Genomic DNA, 15,679 nt, shown 5'->3' on the forward strand with positions numbered 1-15,679 from the left:
ATGAAAAGTTTAGGTAAGTCTGAGTCATTACTGTCTTAGAAGGTGTTCAAACCGAAAACAGCACTGCATTAAAAAAACACAAGCACTCCTGTTGTTCTTGGTATATTTCTTCAGGAAATAAGTCCAGTTTGGATAATAATGAGTTGAAAGGTCTACCAAACACCAAAATGCTGCACAGCTGTTCATAATAATATGAGACAAGATTTATCGCTCTGTAAAGTAACCATGATGATAATTGTGAGGTACACAGTAGAATTACGCTGTTCATAGTACAAAGTAATCTACCAGTTTTGAGAGCCAGGTTTGCCGGATGTGTTTTGTCATTGAAATGAATGAGGGGTCTGCATTTTTTTTTTCACGTAGTCTGAATGTCGGTCTGAACACTCTCTTGGTGTAACACAAGCAACCTGTTGATTTGTCACTTTAGTGCCAAAAGTGTGTGATTAAAAACACCATTAAGGAATACAAGCTTGTGATATTCTGCCGAAGAGCAACATTGCTTTAAGGTCCAGCTGGAGTCTCATTCAACAAACAAACTCCATCTTCAGGTCTTCATCACCTTAAGATTCTTGAGCAGTAGAAAATTAATAGACTCCTTTTTTTGAGCATCTGTTCGCCTTGAGCTCAAGATTACGGGCTTTTGCTCAAGGATCTTGGGCTAAAAACAGTTTAAGAGCCCCTTGCACCAAGTCAGCTTTATAGCCACGATTTTGCCTTTGACAAAACCACATTAATCTTTTGTTTGTCCGTGTGGTAGTTTCTTTAACTCTGGCCTGCGGAAGCGTTGGAGAGGAGTTTGAAGAAGCACTGTTCTTGTTGCAGTTTTAGCCTTAAGCACAGTGGGAGAGGGAGAGCTTCAGCAGACCCTCTGTATGCATCTTGTAGAGGAGTTTGAACTCAGCTGGCAGCTGATGGGATTCCTGCCATTTGGTGGTGAACTTGGTGCCCTTCTTGTCATAGTAGTGGTACGGCAGCTCCTTACCCGTGTTGGGGTCCCAGCCAAAGGGCCAGAAACCATAAAGGTGGATCTGGTCACACATGGAGGATGCCAGCGTGTACATCAGGATCCCAGTGCTGAGGCGCTTCGGCGACAGCTGCTTGGTTTTCCAGTAGCTGTTGAGCACAAGTGAGGAGAACAATTTAAAGAGTCATACATTTTTCATATTATTATTAAGGTGGAATGTACATAACATAAAGGAACAAAACAACGAAATTCAGTCTGTTCTTATACTGATGATTACTTTTGTGTTTTGTGTTTAAGAAGGCACCTAATCAGAGTTTGTTTGGGTATTAAACATGGAAAACTGACAAAAAGGTGTTTTCAAAAATAAAACAGAGATATCCTTAGACTCTTTGCTTGTGGCAGGTTTTGTCAACTTATTCCTACATGCCATTCATAAAAAGTCTGAGAGTAAGCTGTTACTGAAAGGAGTGACTTGAGAGTTAGATAATAAAACAGCTAATCTGTCCACTGCTGATGCTTTCTTCTGGCAGTCCCAGTCTGCAGCGTCACAGAGGGGAAACTCTCCAAACTGGCCTCAACAAAAGCAGCTCCACAAGTCCTCGAGGTGCTGAAAGCCATCTGAGCTGCTTAAACGTGGTAATTCTTCCAGAGCAGGTAGATTTAATGGGATTGGTGAAGATTAGGCTACTGTATGAGGAGCCTATTCTGACACTACAACACTATAAGCACCGGACTTAAATCCCTCTCCACACACAGTTACAGCTCTGTGCCATACCTTTCACTAAATAGCTGTTTCCTTATAATCCGGCTTTGGAGTCTAAATCTCCTCTTTGCCATATAGAGCACAGCTCAATACAATACAAACACACCTGAGTCAGTTTCCACAAAATAACAGTAATACACAGGGATAGGGGACAGGGACACGGGGAGCAACACATGATTTTTAGGAGGCAGGGTTGACCAGTTTCACCAAGTTTAAATGGGATCTACTTGTGTGTGAGACAAGCAAAAATCACTGAAAGGTGCAGGACCCTTAATAAAACAATGTCAACCATACACCCCAAATTACTTCCCTACAACCGCAGTGCACTGCAAGAACAAACTAAAGCACTTCTTTGACTAGAAAAAAAACTGTTCCCAGTGATCATAATCCAAGCAGCAATAATGTTGTCCTCCAAAATGTATTGGGCAGAAACAAAGTAGTAAATAAATGGCATTTTTGGGAGACGGGGCTGGGCTTGTGATATTCTGTACTTTTTCTTATTGTAAACAAATTCCATGAAAAAATGTGCAATCTGTGTATCCATAGCCTAATATACTGTTCTTCTGTCCCACAGAGCTTCTGTGTTGTCCAAAAACTATTAAAAACACATCAATGAGCCTCACTGTGGCACTGGGTGACAAATTCCTTCATTACCATGAGCACACACATTAGTTTATTTTAACTTTATCCCACACACGCTGTCCTGCTACCAGAAATACTCCCTAGAGCACCAAATGTGTATAAATCCACTTCTAAAAATAGTCCCAACAAATGCACCATTTACTAATGTTTGCTAAAAATTAGAAGGCTTTAAAAAAAAAAAGAAAGCTACTGACAAACCCTGCAAGCAAAGGAAAAATGAGTCAAGCCTACATGTGGGGTCTTGATATTTGTGGATATATTGCAGTATTAAAAATGTTTCTCACTTGTTGACGTATTGCATGATGTTTCCAGGCCAGGCCAGCTGGACCTTCAGCTGACCTCGATGTTCCACAAAGAAGTCAACCAGCGTCCTGGTCACTGTGGCCGACGTGTGGAAGAAAAACGCCGGAATCCACAGAATGGCACCATCCAGCTTCTTCAAGCTCAGGAAGAAGTTGTTCCTGTCCTGCACGGTCAGTAAATTGTTGTAGTATTTCTCTAGGATACTCGGGTTAAAGGTCGTCATGTTGGTCCGTCGCCCGACATCCTTCTTAAAGATCTCTGTCGGGGCAAAGTTGCAACGGAAGACATAGTCAAACTTCTCAATTTGGGGACCGCAGCGCGAACCAGTGAGGATGCCGCTGTTGCCGACCACAGCGCACACGTTGTAGTGCTTGTTGAGGGTCGGCGAGACGTCAGGGAGGAGTGAGCGGAAGTTCTCGCCGATGGAGAAGACGTACTTGTGGCTTGAGTAGTCATAGTGCATCAGCTGTCCAATTCGGACCGAGCTTCGTGTCAGCGTGAAGTTGTGGGGAATGTCGATGTACTGAGAGATCTCGTTCCTGCAAGACGCAAAGATGTTTTTGTTCAGTACTGCAGTCAGACTAGATACAATCAAAATGCAAATAGTTTTTTTCATATCTACCATAGTACAGGAACATGTACAGGGGGTTTAAGGGGTTTGGACAACTGTAAGTTGTTCCTAGCTAACAAAATAACAACATGGAGAAAACCGATATAAGAAAACCACAAAAATACCATAGAGTTTAATCCAATATTTATTGCATTGGACTTTACGTGTTGCTGTTAATGTCTCCACTTCCTGCAGTTCTCAATGTCTAGGTAATTTAAGCTTATTTCACTAGATATGCTCTTTATCCAGTCACTACTGTGGATACAACAGCTGGCACTGTGACCACAGCAAAATCTAAAAGTAATTATAATAATGACAAACAGTGGATTAAAGGAAAAAGTCAATGAAGGATTTAAACCCAGTAGTGAACAGATCTGATTAACTACAAACACAATGAAACCAGTTTATACCAGCTCTGCATTTAAATGATGTCCTTCAGTCTAACTGGAGACAATGATTGTGATGATGTTATACTGTATGTAAATCTCAATCTGCATTAAACATGATTTGCATGCCGATTAATGTTTGTGGATTAACGGTGGAGGAGAATGTTGATGTAGATGTAGTTGGTCTCTTTTTGTAGTTCATTTGTTTTCCACCCTTTGGCCTCTTCAGACCCGATTAAACCACATTTTGTGATATTAAAATACATCTGCCTCAAAGTAAGTGTTCCATTTCTGATGCTTTTTTTGCCCTGATGATCTTTTAATCTGAACTTGATTTCCCCTCTCTAGTTGCACACAAAGACATTTCTGCTTCTACCAGGGCTTTTATTACCATTACTACTAATGAATCTGTTTTGAACAATAGACAAGTAAACCTATGGACTAAAGACAGGAGATGTAGAATTCAGACTCCACAAAAATGAGGACTTGAGAATAGATTTCCTTGAGATTTGACTTGACTTGAGGCTTGAAAGCAAAAACAAGAAAAGCGACAGGCAGCACTTGCTTGGCCACTAACCATAAATATTTAATTATTAGGCTTCTCCACTGAAAAGGACTTTGTCTCTGTGATGCCAACAGCTTCAACTGTCTTGAGATTTGACTTGGACTTGCCCTAAAAGACTGGAGACATGACAAGACTAGCTTTGACAAGACTCAAGACTTTGCCCTCAAAGACTTCAGACTTGTGACTTGCTTTGATAAGACTTGTCAAAGACTTATCTAAGATGATTCCAGACTTAATTTAGACTCGCCCTCAAGGACTTGAGTCTTTTCAGATTGGCTTTCATGAGACTCAAGACTTAACTTGAGATTTGAATCGGACTTGCCTTCAAGGACTTGAGAATTTTCAGATTGCCGTTGACAAGACTCAACCCTTGACTTGAGACTTGAATTCGTCTTGCCATAAAGGACTGCTTTGTAAGGACTTAAGAGACTTGAGGGTTGCCTCAACAAGACTTGTCAAAGACTTATCTAAGATGACTCGAGACTTAACTTTGACTTGCCCTCGAGGATTTAAGACTGTTCAGATTAGCTTTGATGAGACTCAAGACTTGATTTGAGACTTGAATTGGACTTGCCTTCAAGGACTGCTTTGTAAGGACTTAAGACAAAGTCTCGAGTCACTTGAGACTTGATGTGATACACTGACAAGATTTGAGACTTAAGACCTGTCCTCAAGGGTTTGAGAGTTGACTTAAGACTTGACAAGAGTCAAGCCTTGAGTTGTACTTTTCTCAGCTGACTTTGGACTTGACTTCTCCAAGTTAAATTTTCATAACTCAATTGAATCTTTGGATTTCAGTCATTTATAAATACAGTACAGTATCACATGTTGCATCATTAACCTACATTAATCTGATAAAGAATTCAAAAGGGTTCAGACTCAATAAGCAGATTTTTTAAAAATGATTCAGATTTAATAAAATGCTTTCAAACCCCAAAGCCACAACAACACAAGTCATCTGGTGTCAACATTAACTTTTTTGTAAACATGTTCGATGTGAATGCTGCCTCATTTTTTGTTACTGTAACATTGTTGAAGTGCTCTTTGCTCAAGATAACACAAGCATTTTTACCACTAGTGCTCACTGCTGTAAGTGCTAAAAGCATGCTAAGCTTTCAGCACCCATGTGTGTAACCTACCTCTGCTGTATAAAAGCAGTGCTGTTGTACCTCCATTTAGAGGAGTTCTGCAAGTCCTCGCTGAGAGCATTTGTCAGAGGACTGAAAGCTGGATCCAGATACTTCATTGCCAGCTGGGAGCTACACAAAGGAGGAGGAGGAGGAGGGGGAAAAAGAAGGAGGAAGAGACATGGAGGTTAACACAGCCTTCCTGTGTGAGGACGAGGTCGGCCTCACCCACTTGCACTTCAAAATGTTTTTGAGAAGCATTTTAGCTCTTTTAAGATAAGGTGAAAGAAATGCCTTTGGGTGGCTTGAAAAGCATTGACGGATAATTAGTCTGACAAGGATGATACACAAGCAGTCAGATTACTAGACATGTTGTAAACAAGCCAATGATTTAGCTACTCAGTTAAACCACATTTTCTAATGGCTTTAAATATGCATAACTTTGCATAAGATCAATCTACACCAAATGTGAGACAAAACTGTACACGTTATTTATTGTTCTAAAAAAAATAGTACTTAGTTCATTCAATCAATTAAACACAACTCTAAAAGTTGTTTCTATTGCACAAAAATGCCTCTTTTTTACTTTCAAAATACCTTAAAACCTGAAAGTGAGGGCATCTGAAATGTACAGGAAACTATGTATGCTATGAACACAACTATGGTAAGTAACATGGGTCACATTTAAGCAGTAACATGGGTCAAATTTAAGTTTGACTAACTTGAGGGTCTGACTGCTCGTGTTTCCTGACATGTCAAACTTTCTTATAGCAGTGGTTTAGATATCATGGCCAAAACTACAAAAACTAAGACTTAATATGTAATAAACCAGAATTGATCTTTAGAGAGCTAGGGCTGGGTCCTGCAGAAAATGAATGTTTACTGATATTTTGTCTTTTTCAACCATCAGTACCGCTCTCTTCACAAAGCTAGAATGCCTCCAAAAGACTCAGCTAATTGAAATGTGCAAGTGTTTGAGGGGCCATTCAGAAAATATACATTTGTTTTCGCAGCAGTGAAAAACTTATTCAGACAGTTTCATTTACACTATCAGCTCAGTGTAAACGCAGACTCTGAGTCTCTTGCATACCTGTGAATCTAGTTTAGTCTCAGAATCACCCCGGTGTACTGTGGGGAAATTAGCAACGAGGCCAAACTGTTGCGGCAATTCTGTCCATCTTAGCAAGTATTTCATTTGAAACACGTGTGACGTGAAATATTTACTTTTCATCCAAATTCGAATTCACTTTCAGAATGATGCCTGGCATTTCAAGACATTCTAAAATATTTAAAGATTGAACATGAGGTCAAAGTACTTGTTAAGATGAACATTTATTTTGCAGTGCAAGAAGCCTAAAACTCCATTCTCCTCTAATGATAATCCCCATGAGTCAGTATAAAACCACATGTTAATTCATTTAATAAGCCTTTCCATATGCCTGCTTTATGCACAGAAAACCTTGACATTTTAAATGTCTTTGAGTTTGTCCATGTTGCCGTCACCTGTTAGAATAAAGTCACTCCAAAGTCAGGACAGCATTAAATCCACATGTCCTATTACGGTAATAGGCCAACAATTTGGGAAATCCTTCTGTTCTCCATCTTCCCCAGAGTCAGGTGAGAAAATGAACCTCTGTGTATCCAGTACAGAGATGTGATTCAAGTCCAGTGTGTTTAGACTAGCTTAGCACAAAGACTAGAGCAGGAAGAAACTGTTAGCTTAGCTCCATCAAAAGCGAAAAAAAACACACCTAACAAATAAGAAAAAGTCTGATTTACATGTTGTAACTTATTTTTTGTACACATGTAAGTGTGTACAGGTGTGCTTGTTAACCAGTAACTGCTGGGCCCACTAACTGCACGCAGCATTTCAAATGTCCTGTTATTATGGGAGGCTGAAAATACAATCTCACTGAATGCTGGGAAATGTTAGTGAGTTAAGGTGGAAAAACATTACATAGAGCGATAACTTCCATTAAAGTTATAACCCTTGAGATCTTCATTTTATATTATCCATGGCAGGCATTTTTTCTTCACTAGCCATTCAGTGTATTTACATTCTGTAATTATCTCTCTATAGTAGTTTTTAATGAGTTGTGGTGGAGTCCACTATTCCCGCACATGATTCAGATTTCCTTCCTAAGCACGAGGGATTCACAAGAAAATGATGCATGCATGAGGTCTATAATGCAATTTAATGTCTCACTATTGGCGTTCTGTGTGTCAGAGCTGAATTCAGGCACAAAACACAATGTTTAAAAAGGTCCTGGACTTGTCTCTGTACCAGTCACGCAGAGATGAAACCGATATGAATCTTCTCATCGGTGTCTGGGGAACACGGACAGCAAGAGACTTTCCCAGATGTCGGAGAAGTCACCTCTTTTAACACTGCTCTATTGAATTTGACAAAACACCAAAATGTCAAGGTTTCAGGAGTCGAGATTCTGCTATGGCAGACGCAACTGGTCAAATAGTATTTGCAAGTAAGTTGTAAGTTTGGTTCATCCTGCATGAAAAACCAAGCCGGTGGAGTTTACTGCACCAGGACGTCTGATCACTAAGATTTTGACCAAAGCCGACACCAAAATCTGTGATCATGCCAACATTTTGTAACCTATCATAAAGTCCTGTATGGCAAACCCCACCTTTGTGGAGCCTGGTCAGTGTAACACCAACTCTTAAAAGTATTTGTAAATACTGTTTGACCTGGATCTGATGGCAGTCAGACCTCCAGCAGCTTTATTTTGTGGTTGCAGCGTCCGCCCATCTTTGTAGACAGTGAGGCTCAGCCAGAGAGGATCAGCATGAAATACTGACAAGAATTTACCCAACTGGAAATGTGGAAATACTAAAGATGAACAAATTGTTCTTGGGAAAGGAACTCACTTCATATCAAGACTTCTGAGTTGTCAATTTGGACACGTTACTACAAATGTATATTAGAGGGCCCCTAAAGTCCCCAAAGATGATGTATTTTTTATCCTTTACATGCACACAAGATACTAACTTGTGCAGGAAAATATTAGATTAAAAAATGTAATCTTTTGGGACTTTTGGGGCTTTTGATGTAATAAAGTCACACAAAATGTATACAAGCTAAAAGAGAATGTTTTTACTAGTCTCCTGATTTCTTTATTTCATGCTGATTCAAATCCAACGCCAAACCATCAAACGGCAGAGAAAATTTAGTGTCTTAAACTCGACGTTTCTTCTCGTCTTCGTAGTGACACAAACAGTTTGATGGCTGCAGGTTTTCAGCTCGGCTGCAAACAGCTGAAGCAGAAGCTGCTCCAAATGTCAAACAAAGACTCTTCCGCTTATAACGATCAACTACAGGAAGTAACTTCCGTATCAGACCACAGAGATGTAAATATATTTCCTTTGTAAGACTTCAGCACTCTGTATTCACCTCAGGTCGGGTTTGCGAGGCGGCCTCTCGCTGCAGAAGGAAACGTGAAACAAACACAACAAAAAAATAGACTCATTCACTCTTCTTTTAATCTTCATATAACTGACAGAAAGGGGAAAAGCTGGCATGCAGAGATTAAATGCATTCAAATCCTTAGTATATATCATATCATAGCAACAGTAATGCACTTATAATGGTTATATAATAAAGCTATAAAGATGATTACCGTATCTTTGCTGTGTGGAAATGTTTGCAACAATTACAAAGTGCTGATTAAATAAAAAAGACACACATTTAACAATCAGTCATAGTAAGAGATAGATTCGTTCGATCAACACTGGGTGATCGAACAAATCTATGATTTATGAGTTTATACAGTAAACATGATCCCCAAAGGTTATGTAATATTCATTAATCGGCATAAATAATGGAAAAGAAATGTAACCATTGGCCATTTGTGTTAGCAATGTCAGCTCATCATTTGGTCCACCACTTTGGTCCAGACTGAAATGTCTCAACAACTATTAGATACCTCACCATGATGTTTTGTACAGATATCCTAGGATGACCAGAGGATGAATCCTAATGGATCTTGTTCTCTCCTGACTTTTCCCGTAGCACCATCAGTTCAAACATAAAATATCATAATCATGATTCCTAGATGTGTTGCAATGACTTTTGTGATTCTCTGACTTTGTATTGTGTCACCACGAGGTGGACATTAGTCAGACCTTTCACAATAACTACTTTTGTTTGACGATATATTGTCTCAGAAATAATCGCAATAAATGATATTATTGTTGATATTGATCATTTTATACCACTGATATAATGATGATATGGTAAAGCAAGGGGTTGGGATTGTAGAGTGGGTGCTACAGACTGTCATTATGGTTGGGGACAGAGTTATTTACCTTTATTTCTTCTGCAGTCTCCACTCAGGACGTACACAGTGAGGAATGGAGGACACTACTCGCTTAGCCAATGTGACATGAATAGCCTCTTAGCTGCTAATGTGACTATGTCAATATTGAGGTAAAAAAAAATCGAGGTCATGTCCATGTATCATGTGATAAGTCCATATATAGACATGATGATGTTGATAATTACGTTATTGTACGATAAGTTGATAATGTAATTATTTTGCAACTATGCCATGAAAAGTAGTGTACACAGTTACGTTCCCTTTAGTATGAATCTTGGTGACCTTTGTGATCTTCTGATTTTTTTTTTATTGTTGCAACGATTTATGTGCAATCACCTGCAAAACTAACATTTCCTAACACACATTTCCTAACCATTGTGACAATGGTAGAATTGCATTGTAAGCATGATACCTTGCAGATTATAGCACTAAGCTCAAAGCACCACTGTGACAAAGTACAGCCTCGCATTGCTGCTACGGTTGTATACTCTGATCTAGACCTTGAATGGAAGCAATGAAGGCTTAGCTACATAAATTGGGAGGTGCACAAACATGTGCTGCACAGGGGTCACTTTGTTGACTGACGAGGTGTCAGGGCGGCCAATCATTTTAAGGGAAACCTAGCCATTACAGTCTATTGTAAATCTCCCACTGATGGTAGTGCTACAGTAAAGGTCAGTCGCCAAGATCATTTGGAATATCCTCTTTTTCAATGTAATGGGGACAGATGGACAAACACCGTCTTCATCTACTGACTACAAACAAAACCACAAATTCTCCTCTGAATCACCATCTTGCAATAACACAGCAGGAAACTTATACAGATTTGTCCAACGGCATAGTGTTTTCTCCTCAAAATGCTGCTCTCCTCATCTAACTCACTCTGAGGGGTAACCTTGGCCTGTGGTGACAGCGAGCCAGGAGGAAAATGATTACAGGCGGGTGGAAAATGAATGCAGCTCTCGCGCCATAAATCTGATCCAAGGACGGCCCCCGCTGGCCTCCAGAACCTTCATCAGGCCGACGCCGTTTTTAGCGTCACACTCCGGACCTGACCGAACATGTCGGACAAACAAAGATTTACAGAATGATTTTCCATGCAGTTGCGCCGCAGTGACCCTACTAAAACCTGTTTCAAGGTATCGGAGCTCTGCTGGTGACAACAGACCTATTTGGGTTGGAATTTGAAGCAGTAAAAACCCAATAAATTCCAGCTGTAAACAAACCTCACACACACACATACACACACACATTGAGGATCTGACCGTCGAAACTAGTTGCGGAGGTGATCGGACACATAGCCTCATTAACTATAAACTGCAGATGGGGAGCCAATCTCTTTGCTCTACTCTGATTCTGTTCCTCTGCATTTTTGTCATCAGTCTTTCTGAAAAGATAAAACATTTTTTCTGTCAGACAAACACAGATTTTTGTCCATACCCACTCTATCTCTCCAGAGCCAGAGGGATAAGAAATACAACACTGTGTCCCAATTCCTATACAGTATGTTCTCCTTGTCATAGTAAGTAAGTGTCCAAGTAATGCATGTACTTCACCATTTTGTACTAACAGGAAGTGTGATACAGGATGTGTACTGAAAGATGTAAATCATATAATGACTGCATTAGTACCCTCAGGGGCCCCCATGTCCCCCAAATAACTTTTATTTTATTCTGATTGGATAACGATGTTGTTGGGTGGAAACATTAACTTTATATTTAGTGTTGGACATACTACGCTTCCAACAGTGATTATAATTATCAACATCAACTTCATAAATTTTTCTCCCATCATTAAGGGCCCCTTTCTGCTCAAGGGCGCCTGGGCACAGATTGCCCGTATGGTAGATCCAGCCATGGGAACACCGCCATCACTATCGCTTAAACTTCATAGAGAATAAACACCTTTTTCTGAAATTCTTAGCTCCCTAGTTGTCTTTCTGCACTGCATTATGGGACAGCAAAATGCAAGCTTATTTAGTCTGCATACTGACTTTTGTGAGTCACATTTCAAATATTAGCCAGTGGTTACACGTATGCCATGTACCCACAACGTCCCTGGTTCGAGTCTGGCAAGGGACCTTTGTTGCATGTCGTACCCCTTTCTGTCTCCCCTTGTTTCCTATCGGCCTGTTTGCCACCAACTGTCCACTAAAGGTAAAACATGTATATATTAGCCAGGGCCCTACGTTTACTGTACTGAGAGACCCAAGTCTTTTTCTAGAACCTTCCTCTATTGTTGTCTTGATAAATTCAGGATAAAGTAGACTTATTCATATTAAAAGTTTTCCATCAGCTCAGAGTGCACCAGTTTTAACAGCTGTTGCTTAACAATAGAAAAGAACAGCAATGTAGAGTAGCAGTAGACCAGAGAGTATGGCTTAACTTTGTTGTTGTACTGAGGGAAGTAGTGACGTGAAAATGTACATTAAGCTGAATTTACCACTTTGCACAATGTTTTTAGTGCTTTTAATTATTAGGGACCAACTTTATTTGTTCGTGCAAGACACAAACTTGGCTTTTGTGAGAATTTGTGATTCATTGTATCACATTTCTCCTGTGAAGCTACTTAGAATGAGTATAAAGTCTTGTATTGGGACGTCAGCCAGATTTCAAGTATCCATTTATAATCCCCGTACATCCTCACGATCTTGTGACTATTTGCTGAAATATTATTAAATAAAGGACTCATTCATCACCCAGATGTCCCGCTCAGTCAGAATCACTATGACTATTGTCTGCGTCATGACTCATTCACAAAATGTGTTTTTACATTTTTAATTCTTTTTTCCCCCCCCCCATCACGTGCATAAACTAACAGTTGGGTCCAAAATAGCGATAAAAGGACTAAAGGAGAGACATAAGAGCTGTGAGTGAATGAGCTGCTCTAGTTCACAGCTGTGGGATTAAGTGACAGATGCCCTGTTTTCCTTCAGGCTGGTACACACACACACAAACACACACACACACACACTGAAAATACACTAACATGACCACATTTGGGCCAGGTTATCAGGGCACAAGATGTCTTCTTATTGAGAAAACATTAGCCAATTAGTGCCATCCACTACTGACATTATGATGATGATGATAATGCAGAATTTTTCAATAACAAACTGGATATCTGCTATATATACAGGATATGAGATTAATACATACACCTGCACAAGTTTCTGCTGAGAAACTTTTGCATGCAACTTTTGAACCGGTATTATTCACATATGTGTGAATGAAGTGCAGAATTGTAGCCAGGAGGTAATTAGCTTAGCTTAGCATAGCGTAAAGACTGTATATTGTGGTTTTAATGAACAAAACAAACACAGCTTTAAAGGTGCTGGTGTATTTTCAACCTTTGGTAAGAGCTAAGCTAACCACATCCTTTACTAAAAACACGAGAGAGGTATTGATCTTCTTATTTCACTCTCAGCAAGAATGCAAAATAAGCACATTTCCAAGGATGTCCAGCTACTCCTATAATGATTCCAACATAAAATCCTCTGTCAGCTATTTTATTTTTTGCACAAGGATTTTAATATCAACACACAACGGTCCTCCAGTATGTCTAACAGCTGCTTTTGTCCCAAACAGCATGTCCAAAATATGAATATACTGACTCTTAACTTCCACATCCTTGTTTGAACTGATCATTTCTTCTTCTTTCTAGTAAAGCTCAGTCTAAACTCTTAGCGTCTTTTCTACCAGGGGTCAGATGCTAGTTCTAATGTTTTGTGCACCTCTATTTACATTAATTGGTACAGATATTTGTGTCTCCATGGCTGGTCTCTTTATTTTAAATATGCTGCTAATACAATATGTTGTTATTGCCTCATATGCCTTTTTAGTAGAAGGCTTGTTTACATGAGAACTGAGCTTATGTAACAGTAATGCTGGCAGCTGGTGTCACAGCGCCAGTTCACCTCACAGGTAGGAGGTCAGCACTCAGTGCAGGGCTGCAGGCCAGTCACATGCTTCCATACTACAAACTGGGGGGAAAACATTTCTTTATGGAGCTGGTTTTGGAAAGACATAGCGAGTCGATAGCGTCAATCCACCAGTCAATGTGTGGATAGATATTATAGAAAGAAAATCATTTAACAATGTGGCCTTGGATGTTGAAAATAGTGTCATAATACGTAATCTGATCAATGTTCCATCTTGAAACAGGGTTTAAAATATAATGATATGATACAGCATGAAGATTCCCCTTCATTAGAACTAAGTTGCCTAAAACTAACAATACAAAACAGCCTAAAAACAGTACCAAAAGTACACTGAAGTACATGGTTACTCTTGGCCGTTTAGAGCATAAATGATTAGAATGAACATTTTTAATGAAGCCAGGTCTGAGAAACAGAACACCTGCAGTAGTAGGGGTAGGTAGACATCTGCAGTTCAGTCCCTGGCTCCTCCAGTCCACATGTCCAAGTGTCCTTGGGCAAGAATCCCAAATTGCTCCTGAAGGCTGCGCCATCAGTATGTGAGTGTTTGTGTGTGTGTGAATGAGAATTAGAATTAGGGTTAGAATCTCCTAATGAGTAGGTTGGCACCTTGCATGCCAGCATCTGCCAACAGCGTATGAATGTGTGTGAATGTGTGACTGATGGCATGTAATATAAAGCGCTTTGAGTGGTGGGAAGACTAAAAAAGGTTCTATATACCTATATATATATATGCAGTCCATTTACCATTATAGTCATATCTGTAGGCTAATAGATAGCCAGGTAAGCACAGCGGTACAGTGTGATCTGTGAGGCCTCACACAGCAGAGAGGCCTTCACCTGAGTGTGAGCTGCTAACTGCAACACCTTCATGAGCTACTTGAAACATATTTCACTAAACAGTGGGGTTTTTCCTGATTTGGTTGCTCCATCCTAGAGGAGAGATGACATACATGCAAAACTATAAAAACACTAATAATCACTCTTTATTTTACAATGTGCGTGAGGATTTAAAACCAAATCGTGCTGCATCACCTCATATTCAAATGGATTTCCTGCCCTGTCAGCATATAGCCTACACCATAAAAAAAACACTGTGCAAACCAAACCTGGCCTCAACTCACCGAAACCCAGTGTGGAACATATACATCCTGGGTCCTCCATTAGATCCGTATCTGGGGGTGCTGAGCAGGAAGTCCTTCTTGATAGACACGTAGCTGATGAGAGACAGGATGAGCAGAGCCACACTGAACATGACAAGCCCCAACGCGCTGGCAATGCGAACCATCTTTCCTCTCTGCGGGCAGCGGCCCCCCCGAAACAGATGATCAGGGACCGGCCGGGACCAGGACCAGGACCAGGACGAGGAGACAGCGAGCACCCAGGCACACCGCATCAGGCATCACCCAAATATGAGGCGAATAGGTAGCGGAGCGTCTGCGGAGGAAAAGACGCAGGAAGAACTAGCGTGACGCATTGAGGGTCCATGTATCCAAAGGATGCGAGTAACGGAGGGAGGAGGAGGAGGGGGAGGAGGAGGGGGGTCGTGGAGGGGTTTTCTGCAACCACGCAGGGTCAGATTACAGCCGGTTTCATAAGATCAAGGCGGTGAAATGCAGCGGTATCCTTCATGGAGGTGATGGAGGCGGGCTGCTCCCTCTCTTCATCTGCATCCCAGCGTCTCTGTCCTCCTCTGTCCTCCCCGGTAGTCTGATTAATGAAGCCGGAGTGTCGCTTTAAGGAGACGCGTCTCTTGTATCGCTGTAATCAGATAAACAGCAGCAGCAGCATCCGAGGCGGAGCTTTGCTTCCTGTTGGAAGAAGAGGCAGAGGGAGACGACCACCGCTCTCACCAGGAGAGCTGCAGGGTACTGAAACTATATACATTTTTTTTTTAAAACAGTGTGTTTAGCTCAAGTGTATAATTGAAATATTTCTGTGGAGTTTGCAAATTGTATTTTTAACACTGGATAATGTTTAATGGATTACTATGTTCATTAACTTTTGACCCTGTAGGCTATTAAATTAAAATAGATTTGTTTTAAATA

At 40.5% G+C, this 15,679-nt stretch overlaps 1 protein-coding gene across 1 annotated transcript; it reads right to left on the reverse strand.

The window, feature by feature from the left end:
- Nucleotides 1-325: 325 nt before the first annotated feature.
- Nucleotides 326-15,407, reverse strand: st8sia3 (ST8 alpha-N-acetyl-neuraminide alpha-2,8-sialyltransferase 3). Its single transcript, XM_062434738.1, has 5 exons — nt 14,756-15,407; nt 8,770-8,799; nt 5,373-5,492; nt 2,654-3,211; nt 326-1,113 (listed from the first exon to the last, which is right to left on the reverse strand). The coding sequence occupies exons 1-5, from the start codon at nt 15,025-15,027 to the stop codon at nt 831-833; spliced, it is 1,263 nt and encodes a 420-aa protein (XP_062290722.1). The 5' UTR covers nt 15,028-15,407; the 3' UTR covers nt 326-830.
- Between the last annotated feature and the right edge of the window lie 272 nt (nt 15,408-15,679).

This window comes from Scomber scombrus, chromosome 15, assembly GCF_963691925.1.
Source record: "Scomber scombrus chromosome 15, fScoSco1.1, whole genome shotgun sequence".
NCBI lineage: Eukaryota > Metazoa > Chordata > Actinopteri > Scombriformes > Scombridae > Scomber > Scomber scombrus.

Coding starts and splice junctions, on each gene's coding strand:
- st8sia3 (XM_062434738.1), bottom strand. CDS start 15,027: ATGCGGTGTGCCTGGGTGCTCGCTGTCTCCTCGTCCTGGTCCTGGTCC. Junction 8,800..14,755: donor ATGTTCCACACTGGGTTTCG/GTGAGTTGAGGC, acceptor TTCCTTCTGCAG/CGAGAGGCCGCCTCGCAAAC. Junction 1,114..2,653: donor ATCATGCAATACGTCAACAA/GTGAGAAACATT, acceptor TGTGCTCAACAG/CTACTGGAAAACCAAGCAGC.